The following is a 17566-nucleotide window of genomic DNA, read 5'->3' as shown; positions in this document are numbered from 1 at the left end:
GGGGGGGGTGATTTTTCACACCCCTGAGTGAGAAAGTTGCAGTGCTGTAAAGTGCCAGTGTAGATAAGCCCTTAAATGGCCAAAAGCACACTCAACAGTCATTCTGCACTTGCTCAGCCTGTTGAACCGCTCCTTGTTGCTGTCAAGTTGCCCTGTGTATGGCTTCATAAGCCACAGCATTAAGGGGTAGGCGGGGTCTCCCAGGATCACCTTGGGCATTTCAACTTCCCCTACGGTGATCTTCTGGTTCAGGAAGAAAGTCCCTGCTTGCAGCTTCTTGAACAGGTGAGTGTTCCGAAAGATGCTTGCACCTTTCAGTACCAGCCTGTGTTAATGTCTGTGAAACGTCCACGGTGATCCACAAGAGCCTGGAGAACCAATGAGAAATACCTCTTGTGATTAATGTACTTGGTGGCTAGGTGGTCTGGTGCCAGAATTGGAATATGCATGCCATCTATCGCCCCTCCACAGTTAGGGAAGCCCATTTGTGCAAAGCCATCCACAATGTCACGCACTTTGTCCAGAGTCACGGTCTTTCGGAGTAGGATGCGATTAATGGCCCTGCACACTTCCATCAACATGAGTCCAACCGTCGACTTTCCCACTCTGAACTGGTTAGTGATCAATCAGTAACAGTCTGGAGTAGCCAACTTCCACAGTGCAATCGCCACACGCATCTACAACGACAGGGCAGCTCTCATTCTCGTATCCTTGTGCCACAGGGCTGGGGCAAGCTCATCACACAGTCCCATGAATGTGGCTTTCCTCATCCAAAAGTTCTGCAGCCCACTGCTTGTCATCCCAGACGTGAATGACAATGTGATCCCAGCACTCAGTGCTTGTTTCCCAAGCCCAAAAGCGGCGTTCAATTGTGGTCAGCACCTCTGTGAATGCCACAAGCAATCTCATGTTGTACCTTCTACGCGTGGCGAGAACAATGTCGCACTCCTCTTGCCTTTGTAGTTTAAGGAATAACTCCACTGCCACTTGTGATGTGTTAGTCAGAGCGAGCAGCATACTGGTCAACAGCTCAGGATCCATTCCTGCAGCCTGAAGAGGCAGGGTGCACAGTACACAAACCGTTGAAAGACGGCGCCAAAGGCAGATGGAAGCTAAGGGATTTCTGGGATGTAAAGCAATGCATCACGGGTCATTGGGACAGTACCCAGGATGCCCCACGATCCCCTCCGCCTTCCCACAAGTCTTTGCAGCAGAAGGGAAAGAGGTGCTCTGTGGGATAGCTGCCCCAGAGTGCACTGCTGTGAATACTGCTGCAAGTGCTGCAAGTGTGAACACGTTATTGTGCAGGCAGCTGACAGTGTGAACACACAACAGCGGTTTCCCTTCAGTGCTCTCTGAACGGCGCTGTAACTGCCGCTGCTGTAACTTTGCCAGTGTAGACATGCCCTTAGGCTACCAAATACAGTTTCACATACAACAAAACACCACACCCAAAACAATCTCTTAAGAGAACCCTCTGACCCCACTGAAAGGAGAAGGCTCTTTGTGTACAGTCTACTCAGAAAATGAAGCTGTGACTTGAGTAGGCATATCCACACTAGCTTTAATCCAGCTAGCATAGATAACAATAGTATTGAAGACATGGCAGCAAGGACTTCAGGGCAGGTTAGCTCAAGTATGTACACAGGGTCCTTGGTGGGCTTGTACTCAGGTGACTAGCCTGCACTGAAGTCCATGCCACCACATCTTCATTACTGTTGTTATCCATGCTAGGTAGATTAGTGTGGGTATGCCTACCTGGGCTACAATTACACCTGTGTAGATATACCCTCAAGTGTCTGCTGCTTGAACACAGTGCGGGATAAGGAAACAGTATCAGCATAGATTAAGCAGGTGTGCGTTACACAAACACACACACCTTCCCTCCCCAGTTCAGTTAGTAGATACAGAGCATCTCTTTCAATGAGTCTGCTCTCTACACTGCATTGCTTCGGCTGCACTGCTACTCTTCGCTGAGAGCCTTTCACTCCCCTGCTACTTCTGATGGCTTCCGAGTTTAAGTCTGAATTAATCTTTTGACACAACAAGCCTAGAGTAACATAGAAAAGATGCTCTGTTACATTGCCAGCCTCAGAAAAATAAAAATATCCTCCGAGGGAACACTGGTAAAGAGTGCAAAAAGTGGTGTTTGCCTATTTGCTAGATGTGCTAATGCAGGTTAGAAGCATAAATTGTCATGCACACTCAAAAGACCAGATGATGCTCTAAACAAGGATGGATGGACTCAAAACTGATTTGCAATAAATGCTTTTTTTGTATTGTGATTAAGAAAGTAGATGTATCTTTTATCTTTCTCTGTCTAGAAGGGAAATGCTGGGCACTGTCCAGTTACTGGTGCATCATTATTTCCCACACATGTCCAATTCTAAATTGACCTGCAAGTATGTTTAAAGGATGGATCATTAAATAAAGCTGGTGATCTGCATTTATAGAATGGCTCTCAACACCACGTAAGCCTCATGTTAAAGGCTTAGTGTGTAAAACCTTGAACTGGCACTCTTCACTAAACTGAATATTACCCATTACATGTAGCGTAGTAGCCATGTTAGTCCCAGGATATTAGAGAGACAAGGTGGGTAATGTAATATCTATTACCCCTTGTGAATTATAGGGCCATATCTTAATAGGCAAAAAAAGGTGAAGTTTTGAATTACGATAACTTGATTAAGCTATCTTAGTACAGCCAAAAGCCCCGTTAGGCCTTACTGTCACTAGAAAAGAAGGTATGCTTTTAACAAATTAATTTAACATGTGTTAAAACCCTAGTGTAGTCAACGTTATTTTTAGTTTTAACATGTTAGTTGGTCAAGTAAACTGTAGGCTCCCCACTATGGTTTACCTCAATCAGCTAATGTGTTAAAGTACAACTGCCTGTCTACACTAGGATTTTAACGTTAAAATACACATTTTTCCTAGTGACAATGAGGTCTAAGGCTATATCTTCACTGCCAAAAAAGGTGGGTACCTTTTTGCAGTGAAATAACTAATGCAACCAAAATAATCTAAGAACAACAACAACAAAACAATCTAGGGGCCTGAGCTACACTAAAACTTATTTCTACATAGTTACAGAGCTCAGGGCTGTGAGAAATCCACACACCTGAGCACTGTAGTTATGCTAACCTAATCCCCAGTCTAGACACAGCTAGGTTGATGGAAGAATACTTGTGTGGATCTAGCTATTGTTGATTGGGAAGGAAGTGTTTCTGCAACAATTGAAAAACCTACTCCATGACTATAGGCTGCATCTACACACTATGAGGTTATGCTGGCATAGCTATTCCGCCAAAACTATGCCACCATCATCCCCGTAGCACAGACATAGCCTATGATTAAAAAGTCAAATGATTGCCAGGTGGAGATGGCTGAATTATTTCTATTTAAATCTTTTCATTTGTAATTGTTCAATGAAGAGTCTATACAAGCAAATTTTAGCCCATCATCTATATGAAAACTGACAGTTATGATCTTTTATAGTCTGGGGAAAATATACCATGTTAGAAAATATTAATTTTGGGCCTGCACACACTAGGATAAGGTAAGTGTTTTTAGACTGCATTGGCTAGCACATTTTAACACAATACTGCCAACATGCAAACATTAAAAAATCATGAGTCAGGCCCCTCAAAAACATTAGTTTTTCTAAAAGTAATTTTAGTATTTGCTTTCTTGTTATGGCACCTTTAAGGTTCACATTTGCAATTTTTTCTCTGCATCCCCGAAGGCTGGAAACTTTTTTCAAAAATGAAAGCTGTGATTTTCACTTGAATAAAAACAATCGCAGGAACTATGGCCCAGATCCCCGAGGGGATTTAAATCCTAGACAGGACCGTCAGGAACACAAGCCCAGTGAACACTCACTGATACTGGAGAAATTATTTCAGATTAAGGTAAAGTGTGAATTTAAAGTGGAACAGCTATTGCTGATTAACTCCTTGTGTGCACGCTCTTATTCTGCAACAGAAGTGCCTTAATCTGATTTGGATTAAGCTAAAATGCAATAAGGCACTCTTCATTCCGGAGTTAATCAGGAACTAACTCCCCGTGTAGACAAACCCCGGAGTTAGCAGCCACAGGCGCGCGCACACAGCAAGTTTAGTCACAGCACCTGGAGTTTGCGTGTCCGCGCGGGGGGTATCCAGCAGAGCAGGTAGGCGGGGCCAGAACCAGGGGGCGGGGCCATGCGCGCTCGGCCGTTAGTGGGGGTGGGGGTCTCTCACCTGCTCGTGCCAGCTCTTGCGTGTCCCGCAACTCCTGCTCCTTTGCCCACAGCCGCTGTATCCGCGCTCCCAGCTCGGGGCCGGCTCGACCCCTCGCCTGCTCCTCTAGGAAGCGGCGCAGCGCGGGCGCGGCGAACAGCGTCTCCAGGCCGGGCCAGGAGCTCAGCGGGCGCCGCGGCTGCTGCGCGGCACGTCCCCAGCACAGACCGGCCCCGGCGGCGGCCCCGCGGCAGCTCCTGGCGGGGGGCGGGGCCTCGCGCAGCCCTTGCGCCGCGCGGAGAGTCCGCGCGAGCAGCCGCATGTCCCTGGCGAGGGACCCTTTGCGGAAAAGACCGAAGAGACTCGGGTTGGTCTCTAGCCGCGGCCGGAAACGCTCGGGTGGTAGCCCTTGAATACCGGAAATTGCCGAAGGCGCTCGGCTCCCCACAAGCTTCGGAAATAGCCGACGAGGTTCGGATTGGTTGTAGCACGGATCGGATTGGACGACCAGGAGAAGGGGGCGGGGCGGGGCGGAGACCGACCCAGGCGATACTGACGTGGGGCCCGGGTGTCTGAGCCGCCGGTTCCTCGCTCGCTCCAGCACGCGGCAGCCGGAGCCTTCGCTATAGAGTGGGAAACGCTCAGGGAAGGTCCGAGACAGGCACCCGTGATCATCACCCGGCATCCCCACAGCCCCTGCCCCCCTCCTAGCTATACATCCCTACAGCCCCTATATATTCCTACAGTCCCTGCTCTCCTAGCAATACATCTCTACAGCCCTGCTATCCTCCTAGCCAAACATTCCTACAGCCCCTATATATTCCTAGTCCCTGCTCTCCTCCTAGCAATACATCTCTACAGTCTCTGCTCTCCCCCTAGCTATACATCCCTACAGCCCCTGTGCAGTTTCTAGCTATACATCCCTACAGCCCCTGAACCCCTCCTAGCTATACATCCCTGCAGCCCCTGTAACTCGTGTAGTTATACATTCCTACAGCCCCAGTCTCCCCCAGCTATACATTCCTATACATCCCTGCAGCCCCATACCCCTCCTAGCTGTACATCCCTACAGCCCCAGTACATCTATATAGCCCCTTTACCCCTCCCTTTTAACATCCCTCCCTCCTATACTTTGTCACAGCCCCTATTCCCCACCTCTCTATAGATTGATACAGCCCTCCTATCTATACACTGCTAAAGCCCCTGTACACTTCCCTTCCCTACATCCCTGCAGCCCCTCTTCACCTCCCTCTCCTACATCTCTACAGCCCCTCCAGTTTCTCCACAAACCATATTTGGTGCAGTAGTAGTGCAAGCTTCCATCCACTGCCCACCAATATGTCCACAGTCCTGACCTTGAGGCCCTATATCTATGGGATAATGACAGTTCATTCTCCATTCCTTCTGAATGTTTGTCTTTAATGCGGAGACTGACAACAAGAGTACCAATTGTGGCAGTGATTTTGACACGTGACTTTTGCCCACTGGGAGATAGACTGAACCATTTCTTTACTAGTAAGTACATCTTCACATACATACATGAGCTGTCAAATGTTGTTTCAGTAAGGTAACTCTATCATCTCATTGTCTCTAATGCTTAATCCTGATGCACTTAAGGGCAGCGTGAAGGCTGCTAGAACTCCACAACCAATTTTACTCTGTTAGTAGATTTTAAGACTAGAAGGGACCATAGTGATCATCTAGCCTGACCTCCTGCATAGCACTGGCTGCGGAATTTCATTCAAATGCTGCCACACCACTTGCATACTGATGAAAGGACCACCATCTGATTCTACCCTTCTATGAATAATGATGGGGAGCTTTTGTGCATGTGCAGAGGTTGACTCTGGAAGTAGCAGGGAGGATTTCTTCCCAGGATTAAGCAACAGAGGCTCCTATGGCACCTTTAAGACTAACAGAAGTATTGGGAGCATAAGCTTTCGTGGGTAAGAACCTCACTTCTTCAGATGCAAGTAATGGAAATCTCCAGAGGCAGGTATAAATCAGTATGGAGATAACGAGGTTCCTGCCTCTGGAGATTTCCATTACTTGCATCTGAAGAAGTGAGGTTCTTACCCACGAAAGCTTATGTTCCCAATACTTCTGTTAGTCTTAAAGGTGCCACAGGACCCTCTGTTGCTTTTTACAGATTCAGACTAACACGGCTACCCCTCTGATACTTGTTCCCAGGATTAACTGCACAAGAACACACCTTGACTGAAGAGAGGGCAGAAGATATGTCATCCTATTCTCCCCCTCTCCCCAATCAGCACTAGCTATTTTTTCCTTGTAAAGGCATTCTTTTCTCCTTTGGGGGTAAGCTCAGGGATCTAACCCACTCCCTTTCTTCCATTTTGTTGCTGTTCCATATGGGTAACAGTAGGAACCTCCATTATTCCAGCATAGAAACAAAGGAAAATATCTGACGGACAGGGATCTTATTTCCTCAAACTCCTATGACTTAGATATATGATGGACACTGTAGATAAGCCCAATTACAAAAGCCCAGATCCTCCAAGGTAGTTAGGTATCTAACTCCCATTGATTTCAGGGAGTTAGGTACCTACAGACTTCAAGGATCTAAACTTAAGACCCCAAAAAACACTGTGGATCCCACACCTGCTCAGACCTGTTCACTTCAGCCCCATACTCACATCAGAGCAACTATCCTCAAAATAAGGGCTTGTCAATATTGAAGAGTTTTAACAGTTATTCTAGTATAATCCTATGTTTACACATTTTCAGGTATAAGAATTGTTGTTTGTTTTGTTTAGTTTAAACCTTTCCTGAGCAACATAAGCTAACATGAAAAAGACATACTGGAATAAGAGTCAACGATGTTTAGACTGGTATAACTTAAGGTATGAATTTAAACAAATATAGTTATTTTAAAAAAGGATAAATAAGGCCCAAGTCAGTTTACTGAGGCGCTGGTAAGCATAGGTGTGAAGTGTTTGTAATCCTATGTAAAAGCTGTACCAGGATTGGGCTCTTGTTATGTATAATTTCCGAGTTCTCAGCCACTCCTCCTACTATAAGGAGTCCTCAAAATATAGTGGTGAAGGAAAATCCTTAAAATAGTTTAGGCATCTTCGCATATGTATCCTGTAGTTACAGCAGATGCAAAAATCAAACATTCAGAGTCAAAGCAGAGCTAAAATGTTTTGTAAGAAAGAGAGAAGGGCAATTTTCAAGAATTATTTCAGTCAAAGCTCAGTGGATAGGGACATCATTAAAGATGACCAGTTTCTAAAACACGTCTGCTAAATACATTTTAATGCTCAGTTGAATTGGAAATGTAAAAGCTATACAAAGAGGTTATTTAGGAGGCTGTGGTGTGATAAAAGATTGTGAGATAATACCAGCCTGCAAAAATAAAGTTATCAGTTCATCCCTTCTGATATCTCCTTGTGTGCAAACAGTTTGCAATAAAGTCACTTTCTTTTGGATGACATCAGAAGTAAGATTCTCAGCTAAACTCAAAACATAAGTAGTTTAAAGAATATACTTTATTATGTTATAAAAAGGTGCAATTATCCGTAAAATTGTGTTGAGCAATAATCTTATAGTACAGCCATTGGAAGGAATCAAATCAAAGTATTCTGTTCTTCCTTTCATATTCACAACTTAAATTAACAGAAGTAAATAAGCATACTTTACAACTAAATTAACACACACCTGTAGAGTAACAGTAAGTTCTCCCAAGCTTACATTAGTGAGTTGTCAATTTCAAAAGATTTATTTAAAAAAAAAGTTAATGTAATGCATATTCATGTAAAGTTGCCAAAACAGTCAGAAATGAAAATTTGTAATCCAGATCAATTTTGGAAATCCACAGGAAATACATTCAACATGAGAAGATGGTTTGTGGATATTAAAATGAATGGGTGATCAAAAATGGTAATTCTGCAATGTTTAGAAAACCATTTTCAGCAAGTCTGTCACTGTATACAATTGGATTGACAAAATACATTGTAACAGCAATATTTTTAAAAGAAGAAAATTACACTTGGAGGATATGCAGTGAATTTACAGTCTTTGAAGTTAGTCTGGCATTAAGAAATAGCCTAAAGCACTGCCTCTGAAATCTTATTCATGCATGCAAAGCTTCTTTGTGATCTACTGGTACCTGTCAGTGGAGTTCACTGAAGTATGATGGATAATTTAATACAGTAAGCATCGTTGTCAAAGGGAGAAAAGAAAAATGATGAAGTTTTATGGATTTCATAGGACCAAATACTTGAGTTCCTATGAATGTTAGAATTTATGAAATTCATAACTACTATGTATAATTAACATGCTTTGTGACAAATAGTCAAAAGCCAGGAAATTTAGAGTACAGGATGATTTAGTGTAAATTAAAGCTTGTAAGGAAAAAAGCCAGCATGAATTAATGACTTACTGTCAGCAGTTGAATTATCTGGCTTGTATCACAATTTTAAATTGTAGGGAAAGTTTTTGTGCTGATATCTTAGTTTATGGGACCAGTAGGGTCAATTTCTGGCTCCAGGCATTAAGCTAGCGTACTTGTTTACACACTTGGAAAACAATATTAATGTGAGTTCAAACAGTTATGGATTTTGGCACCACCATGCACTGTCCTCCCACCCCTCACAGATTACTACTGTTATTGGCAGAAGTATGCAGGATAGGGTTGAATGGGGTTGAAGCTCAGTCAGTGGGCATACGTATTAAAAACACAGGTCTCCTAAGCCCCACATTGGGGTTGGTAGCCAGGGAGGAACAAGCAAGTTTAAACTGACATTTTGGTTATCCATGTATGTAAAGTCTAAATCCATTCAGTCATTGGGTTCCATCAGCAGGATACCTGCTGTGGGTCCTTGCCTGCAAGGAGAAGGTTTACAGCCATTGATACTGCAGGCCTTACTCCTTGTGGGACATGGATTCTGATTCAAAGGCCATTGAAGCAAATAGTCTAACAATTTCAGTAGGCTTTGAATCAGGCTCACTGAGCACATATCCTAGTCAGCCTCTGCAAAACAAGCCTTCTAGGAAGCTCTTACTGTAATTTAAAGTTGCTCTCCCCTCTATGGCCCCCCAGCCTGATGTATGGCAGCAATTATATCCACATGCTCTCCCAGCGAGAGCATCCCCCTCCATAGCACCTGCCTGTGAAGGTAGGTGCAATCTGTGTAGACAGCCTATGCCAGGGGGAGAAAATATGGCTCCAAGACAGAATTTGGACCATATTTATTAAACCTGAAAAATGGTGGTAGCTTCCTGCATACTATTGGCTTAGAGTACAAAACAACTATGCATGTGAATAATTTAAACAGAACCATTTATTGGCTTCACTAAGACTATTTGGGAACCCTAAGTTACTCACGTGGTCCCCAATTCAGCAAAGCCCATATTTAGTTTCTCTGAAGCCAATGGGATTTAGGCATATGCCTAAATGCTTTGCTTATTCAGGGCCATGCATAGGTGTCTGCAGGATTAGGCCCTATGATGTATGTGCATTTAAACTTATTTTTTTCTTTTTTAAAGCTTACGTTTATATTTTGAACTTGCATTTCAGTTTTTCATGAGACAAGAAGTGGCACGGTATATACATATATGTTATTCCAGTCTATAGAGTAAGCATATTGGGCAGTTTAAAAATTGTATTGTACATTATATGTACAAGTAAATCAGTTTTCAAGTTTAATAGCATGGCTGTTTACATTTTTTTTCAAAATACTGTACCAAAAGCAATGAGATTGTGTTATGACCTAATTTGTTGTCAATACCAATTTCAGAAATTTAAACAGTTTGAGATATCCAATAAGTTGACATGGACTGTAGTTGACTATTCATATAATTTTGAAAACACCAATTATTTAAGTTTATATTAACAGTAATTATATTAATACTTACTCCTTGGAAGCAAGATTCTATGTCATAAATAATGGTCAGTTTATAAATCCCTAAAAATAGGGGATTTAGAACATAATCTCATTGCAATATTACACTGAAGACCTATGTAATATTTCTTAAAATAATGTAACAGTTTCCAGATATAGATTTCTGGAATGCCTATGCTAGAAACCAACATGTATTTTAGGGCCCTTATCTTTAGCTTTAGTTAGAAGTGTCCTAAAAAGGATGAACTGTCTGTTTTGACAAGAACATCTACTTGTCTAAAGTATCTTATAAAGATAGCTTATGGCTAGCAGGTCACCATCAAATGGTAACATCAAGAATATTCAAGTCTACATTTTTAAAGGCTTATACATGCAGTATTGTCTTATTACACATTGTCTAGTTGTTTGCACCAAAATGCATTGTGCCTCAAACACTAGCAAACCTAAAATCATGCTATATAAATATATACATATATGATGCTATATTTGTATAGTACCATAGTAAATATCATTCTAACTAAATGGCACAGTAGATATGTAGGACCAAATTTAATTCTAATTAAGAAAAAGCATCTTAAATTCATTTTTAAAATTGGATTTCACAGTAGAAGGAGGCAATTCTTCCTTGTTGAATTCCATCCCCCCCCTTCAGGAAGAAAAGTTTTGTAAACATCATAGCTATTACTCTATCAATATAATTGAATATTTTATTCATAATGGTAAATAGCTAACCAACATGAATAAAGTATGTCATAACACAACAACACTTTCAGACAAAACAGGTATTTATTAAAAGAAATATTTATAAATATTATGTCTTGCATTTTAAACTACATTTTCATAAACAACAATATTTAAAAGTGCTGAATATAGTAGGATAGTCAGCAACGCCACTGTAAACAGAATTTTGTTTTCTGCCTTGCAGAATTTGTTTAAAATCCCATTTTGTCATACACTACAACATTTAAAATATTTGCATAGGGAATAAAGAATAGCCCTTTTAATAATCTCCTGAATTCTATATAAATTACAAAACCAAATGAGTTAAGAAACAATTCTTCAAATTGTTCATATTCATCCAGAAAAAGCACACAGGTTTCAAGTAAAAATGATAATTTAAAAAATTCCCCAAACCGGCTATTTGAAACATATTCTATAAATAAAATAATAATAATAATAAATGTGTGAGAGAGGTAGTAAAATAAAGGAAAAAAATAACCCCAGAAAATAAACTAAACTCCAAATCCTGCAAGTTATTCCATGCAAGCAGATCCCTGTGCCTGTATCATATTGACTTCAATAGGGCTCTGTACAGAGCTCAGCCCATCAGAAGTAATTTACAGACTGAGGGGAAGGGCTCAACGTTTCAGGGCCAGATTCTGCTCCATTACAAATCGGTATAGTCTGTCAACTCCAAAGTTAATGGAGTTACTCCATATTTCTATGGGTGTAAGGGAGAAGACTCTTGCCTCTCTCTAAGCCTTAGTAAGGACAATATTCCTAGTAATAAGGACATTTAAAACTTTTATTCAAAGCCATTCTATCATTTATCTTTCAAGATAGTTTGCTGGGGATGCTAGCACTCAGAATATAGTTTTGTGTACTTTAAGCATGAAGATGGTGTTTTGTAAGTTACAAGTTATGGTATATTTAAACATCAAAGTGCATATCAAAATAGGACAATTTTTTAAAAAAAAGGCCAAGCCAGATACCTGCAAAAAATAGCCTGGCAGCAAGGCGATTTGAGCACTATGCTGCCTTCTTAGTTCTGATTGTACTGGGCCGTTAATATTCAGAATTCTTTACCCAAGAAGGACACCTGTTAACTTCAACTTTTGCCTGGGTAAGGAGTGTAAAATCATAAGCCCTTGAATATTAATCTCTACAACTCCTTGTTTTCAAGGAGTTTTTCAAAATCAAAGAGACAACAAGCTGAGATAAGTCTTCCTTAGCCCCTCTCCCCCTTTGTAAAATACTACTTTTTTAAAAAAAAAACATCTTTTCACTGGATTTCTCTTTAAAAGAAAAATATCTTACAGGACAGATGCAATTCATCAAAATGTTCTAAAATGCTCTAAAATGCTACATGTAGGCAATCTTTTATTAAACTTCTTTATTCAAAAACTAAATTATAAACTTTTTTTTTTTTTGCTGAAGTACATAACATTAGACAACAGTGTTAGAACTGGATCGCCAGTCTTTAATAAATCAATTACAGTATCTGACATCTGAAGTGTACATTGAAAATCTTTGTTCTTATAACAATTAAACAATATCAGCGCATAAATTGTGTCACCCAGACATGGATCCCTTTAAGTGGTTTGTGCTTTTTTTTTTTTTTTTTGACATTGCAAACGCTAATGAAAATGCCAGTTTTGGCAGTGACCAACCAGAGGAATCCCCACTTTGATTTATTTTAAATAAACAGTGATAAATAGCTCTTTTTCCCATACAGAATTATTGGCTTCAAAAAGTCAGTGTATTGTACTCAGTAGAGCATGTTGAATAATGCTACACGTGAAAAATTGGCTTTTTTCTGTGTTAGTGATGTTAAAAAAAAAAAAAATAGCAAGCCTCTTCCTGGTTTGCTGCAATTATTTCTATGTACCATAATACTGTATTGCACAAAAAAGTTCTTAAATACAGATATAATTTATGTTATTGAATTAAATATTGCAACAACTAAGTGGTATGTGAAGCAATTTTATCTTGCACATGCAGTGTGAGAATACACAAGGAGACTGTTCATAAAACTACAAATACATCATTGCAATCTTGACTGCAGTTAAGTGAAAGGAGTGTGAAACAAATGTATTTTGGCAAATCCATTGTTCCCTCCCCCGCAAACTCAAGCAAGGGGGACCTTGGTAAAAATGTAGACAGAGACCATCATATGTATTTGTTTTCTTCACAGTAGCCTGAGTAGTGCTAAACTGTAGTTCTCCAGGAACTCAGCGCCAGATGTTATTAAACTACTTTTATTCCCTCCCACCCACCCAAAAAAACCCAAATTATTTTATCCAAAAATTAGAACTAAGTTTCAGAAGTAGAGCCTACAGTACTTTCGATGAGAGACTTGTACATCTGAGAGTTCAAAAACCTTGGGAAAGAGTCTCTGTGCATTAAGGTGTATATCTGAAGTTGGGCATCTTCATACATGTGAGGACTGGGATCCAACAAGTTTCTGTTGATCACTTCTCGCACCCGAGAATCAAGACTAACCTGAAGAGAATAGAAAGAGATGTCTGTTAAACAACAGATTTGGAAGAGGCCGTATAAATATCTATATTTCATAGATATTTTCCGCCCCACCCCCCACAAAATCCCAGAGGACCAAGAGCTCAGTTTCCTTTTGTCAGTTATATTTTTTTGTGTACTTGGCTTCTTCAAAAGTCAATTTTATACAAGTATGGGCAAAACTACAATCTGAGCTTACCAAACCCATTTTGATTTGCCTTGGTCTTTGTGTTCACATTAGGTACTATGAGAAAAAGATGCCATTATATCACAGCAAAAATGCAGGGCAGTTAAAGCTATACATTAAATGGATCTCTCCATATACATTTCATTTTACATTGATCATTTTACTCAGTTTTTCCAAACTTAAACATATTCCTCCTGGGAAATACTGAATGACTCATTAATTGGCTGAAATGCTTTCTCCTACTTGCTTTTGTTCAGTCTTCTGAAATTTTCTGCTTACTGTACCATGGTTGTTGGGTTTTTTGTTTTATTTTTAACACTAGACTTACTAGTCACAAATTGCCAAAAGTTTCTTTTTTTTTATTGTTGTGCTAATGTTGCTATTAGTCTTAAGTCTCTTTTTTTTTTTTTCCCCCTTCAAGGCCTTTTAGATTCTGGTAATTTCCTCTTTTAGGCAATTTTATATTCATATTTAACTTGGTAGCAATTTTGCAATTTCCACTTGAATTTCTGACCTTATATTCCTTTTGTAATGAACTCTGACATCTAGGAAGGACAGAGGCACATTGCCCCTGATGTTCTACTAAAACACAAGATTCATATTAGATTAAGTAAAATATGGATGCAATAGGGAAAACTAAATGGGTCCAGTTAGGAAAATATTAGTTGTGGAGAAAAAAGATAGAGCAATGATATGGAAGAGCCAAGAACAATTTGTTGCTTTGATCCTTCTATTTGAGCCATGCAATGAACTTCAACGGGCCTATGCTATTTAGATCAGCTGAGATTCTGGCTCTATATATCTACACTTTACCCATATAAAAAAAAAAAAAAAAAAAAATTATTGTCCAAATATATTTATCCATATAAACCCAAAAGCAGCCTGATGTTAGAGGAACATTAAAGGTACATGGTTAAGCATTAAAAAAAATCAGGAATTAATATTGCATATGCATTGCAATAAAGTCTTTAAATATATAACCAAATACCATATTGAAATAGTTAAGATAACATGCAAGTTTTCTCTACAGCCTTACGAGTGACATGTAGCAACCTGTTTTTTTTCCATTCTTGTATGCTTGTACTATTGTCATAATAGTCTAATACATCTTTATTGGCTTAGTCTTTGTATAGAGTAAGTCCACTTCTCCAAGATGCATTCTATAGTCTAATCATTTATTAGTCGCAAGGCATTATTATGATGCCAACTTAACTGCAAATATCACATTCCTAGCAAGTTTTTCTATTACTTTTTTATATTTACTCTGTAGAATATTTTGTGTCTTGTTTACTATGTACTTTCATATAAATGGCTGTTGTGAACTCTGTCCTATCATGCACACAGCACTATGTGATGCAACATACAGCACTAAAGCTGTAGACAAGATAGTTTAGGTCTGTCTCATCTTACGCTGGGGTTACGTTCTGCAGTCAGCGCATAAAGCGAAAATTGCGTATAGTCAAAATTACATTGAGTGTAATGGTGGGCGGAATCGCCCGCACTACAGAAACAGTATTTAAATTGTTATTTTTCTCTTTTTTGGGGTTTTGTTTTTGTTTTTGCCGACCGCGTAAAGCTTAAATCGCACATGTTAAATGCACCTAAGATGTGACAGACCTGTATTGTATTATAATACTGAAGAAGCAGCTGCAAAGGGCAGTATTGCAACCTTGGAACTTGCTTGGGGCAGATTTCAACTCCTGACCAACTGTACTTCTCTATCCTAGACCTGAAATTCTTAGCTTTAAGTGATTTTCCCTTGCGTGATTTGCCTTTGAGTACATGAAGTTAACAGCATTAGGCTCTCATTTTATGCAGATTAGCAGATTAATTCTCTTTGTTAGAGAAAGTGGCATCAAGTAGTCCTTATTGAAGATATTTGCTGGTCAGTGTTCTGGTGAAAATTGGTTGAGTTTATGGAATTTAAAAAAAGAGTCACCTTTCACACCTGTAGTCTATTTTGACCAGAATTTTCTCAATGACCCTGTAAAGTGTGCAGGCAGTTTATGTGCATAACTGAGTGCTGATTGTGACACTCTGTATCTTGGGGGAACACCCTGCATCCCCACGTTCATCCTTATAATATGATTGTGGGTGGGGGGGCAAAGCCAAGAGGGAAGAAAGAACATAATAAAAGGGAGAGACTTTTGCCATGCTCTTCCTCTCTCTTCTACCTCCATCTACAGACATCACCACCAAGCGACTGAAGCGCTGATCAAAGGGGAGAGCCTGGCTGAAGAGCAAACAGCCAGCCTGTGGTAGAAGCATCTAAGTTTGTAAGGGAACTAAAAGTGTTAAGATCAGCTTAGAATGCATTTTGCTTTTCTTTCATTTGACCAAATCCAATTTGTTGTGCTTTGACTTATAATCATTTAAAATCTATCTTTTGTAGTTAATAATTTGTTTGTTTATTCTGCCCGACACAGTGCGTTTGGTTTGAAGCGTGTCAGAGACCCCCCTTGGGATAACAAGCCTGGTACATATCAATTTCTTTGTTAAATTGATGAAATCATATAAGCTTGCAGCGTCCAGCGGGCATAACTGGACACTGCAAGACGGAGGTTCCTAGGATTGTGTCTGGGACGAGAGATATTGGCTAGTGTCATTTGGTTGCACAATCCAAGCAGTTTACATACCAGAGGCTGTGAGTGAACAGCCAGGAGTGGGGGTTCTCACAGCAGAGCAGGGTAAGACTGGCTCCCAGAGTTGAGGATTGGAGTGCCCTAGCAGATCACCGGTCCAGATAACACTAAAGCTTTTGCACTAAAGTGGTTTGTAAACAGCTATAGTTCAGACAAACCCATAGCAGCATAGGGAGAAGGGTGCATAGTGGCTGGGGCAAAGGTTCCCAGCTCACATGCCTGTCTAAGTGGTTTCAAGAGGTCTCCTGCTTGCCTCTTAAGATCTACAGTAATGGCAGGAGATGATTTGGGATAGCCATTGAAACTGAAGGGGGTCTGCATGGAAGGTTTTATGTACACTGAGCATGAAATTTGTTATCACTTTTGAGCTATTAATGATGAAACTAGAATGCTACAGCAGTCCTAAAAGCTGGGGAGAGTTGTGGGCTACATGATGGCTTAGAAAGCCATCTGATTATTAATAAGTGAAAGAGAAAAACATTATTAGCTTACTGTACTAACAGTCGTATCACTCAAAAGCAACATAGCATACTACAAGACAGAAGAAAGGCAAGATAATGACAATGGAATCTATTACCTCTAGCGACCATCCTGGAGGATAAATGTATAGGGCCAAGTCCTCAGCTGGTATAAATCAATATAGCTCCATTGGCTTAGAGCTAGAATGGTTTACAAAAGCTGAGGATCTTGTCCAAAATGTAGGGAAAGTAAAGGAACTAATTGTACTTGACACGATCCAAGCATTTATCTAAAATATTGAGAACAACAAACAAACCCCAATAGTGATTGCAGGATATCACTCCACACACTACTTTTTAAGTATTATAAGAGATTATTCATTGGGATGTCACAGTTGTTGATTGGCACCATCTCCTCAAATCTTCTTCCCTGGCTTATTCCCCATCTCTAAAAGGAACTTTCCGCTACAAAAGCAGAGAACAACATGCATCTGCTGGCCTTGTGATCACCGAGCCTTGCTTCATTACCCAGAGATTTGAGAAGCTGGAGTGAATGATGCCAAATGCCCCCAACCCTGGCCCCTTTTCATTGGCTGGAGATCCTCAGTGTGAAGAATCTGTCTGATCTAGCAAGTCAGGTATGTTTTCTGACCCCACCACATGAACCTGCAGCACTGCCATCCTTGATTACAGCAAATGAAAGTTTAGTATTTCCAGCTTTACCTCTTTTGGTGAAAGTATAGAAATATAATCTTCATATATAAGCCTCGCCTTTTCTTCAATAACTTTCTTGTTCTGTTCCTTCTTTAGGTCTTCACACGCAAGCCAGAAAAGTAGGTTCTCTTCGCTGTACTCTGTTCGAAGAAACTCTCTGAAAAGGTTCCTACCAGCTGGTGTTTTCATCATCTTGTCAAAATTCTGAGCCCAAGACATAATTTCATCTGCAGTAGGGTTTTGG

At 40.3% G+C, this 17566-nt stretch overlaps 2 protein-coding genes and 1 long non-coding RNA gene across 4 annotated transcripts in view; 1 reads left to right on the top strand and 2 right to left on the bottom strand.

The window, feature by feature from the left end:
- MTRF1L (mitochondrial translational release factor 1 like) overlaps window positions 1-4601 on the bottom strand; it is a 21731-nt gene extending 17130 nt beyond the window's left edge. The window contains exon 1 of one of the 2 annotated variants that reach the window (XM_034765374.1): window positions 4242-4601. In XM_034765374.1, coding sequence (XP_034621265.1) covers window positions 4242-4542 — 301 coding nt within the window. In that variant the 5' untranslated portion in view covers window positions 4543-4601. The remainder of the gene's footprint in view (window positions 1-4241) is intronic. The other variant, XM_034765376.1, reaches the window with a different exon arrangement.
- LOC117874824 lies at window positions 4566-17555 on the top strand. Its single transcript, XR_004645087.1, has 3 exons — window positions 4566-5735; window positions 17064-17246; window positions 17419-17555. It is a non-coding gene; the product is annotated as an uncharacterized LOC117874824 (long non-coding RNA).
- RGS17 (regulator of G protein signaling 17) overlaps window positions 13096-17566 on the bottom strand; it is a 79654-nt gene continuing 75183 nt past the window's right edge. The window contains 2 exon segments of the mRNA XM_034765378.1: window positions 13096-13306; window positions 17332-17566. Coding sequence (XP_034621269.1) covers window positions 13118-13306; window positions 17332-17566 — 424 coding nt within the window. The 3' untranslated portion in view covers window positions 13096-13117.

This window comes from Trachemys scripta, chromosome 3, assembly GCF_013100865.1.
Source record: "Trachemys scripta elegans isolate TJP31775 chromosome 3, CAS_Tse_1.0, whole genome shotgun sequence".
Classification (NCBI taxonomy): Eukaryota; Metazoa; Chordata; order Testudines; family Emydidae; genus Trachemys; species Trachemys scripta.
Note: the sequence above shows the minus strand (reverse complement) of the source record. Positions and strands in the feature narration are given on the sequence as shown.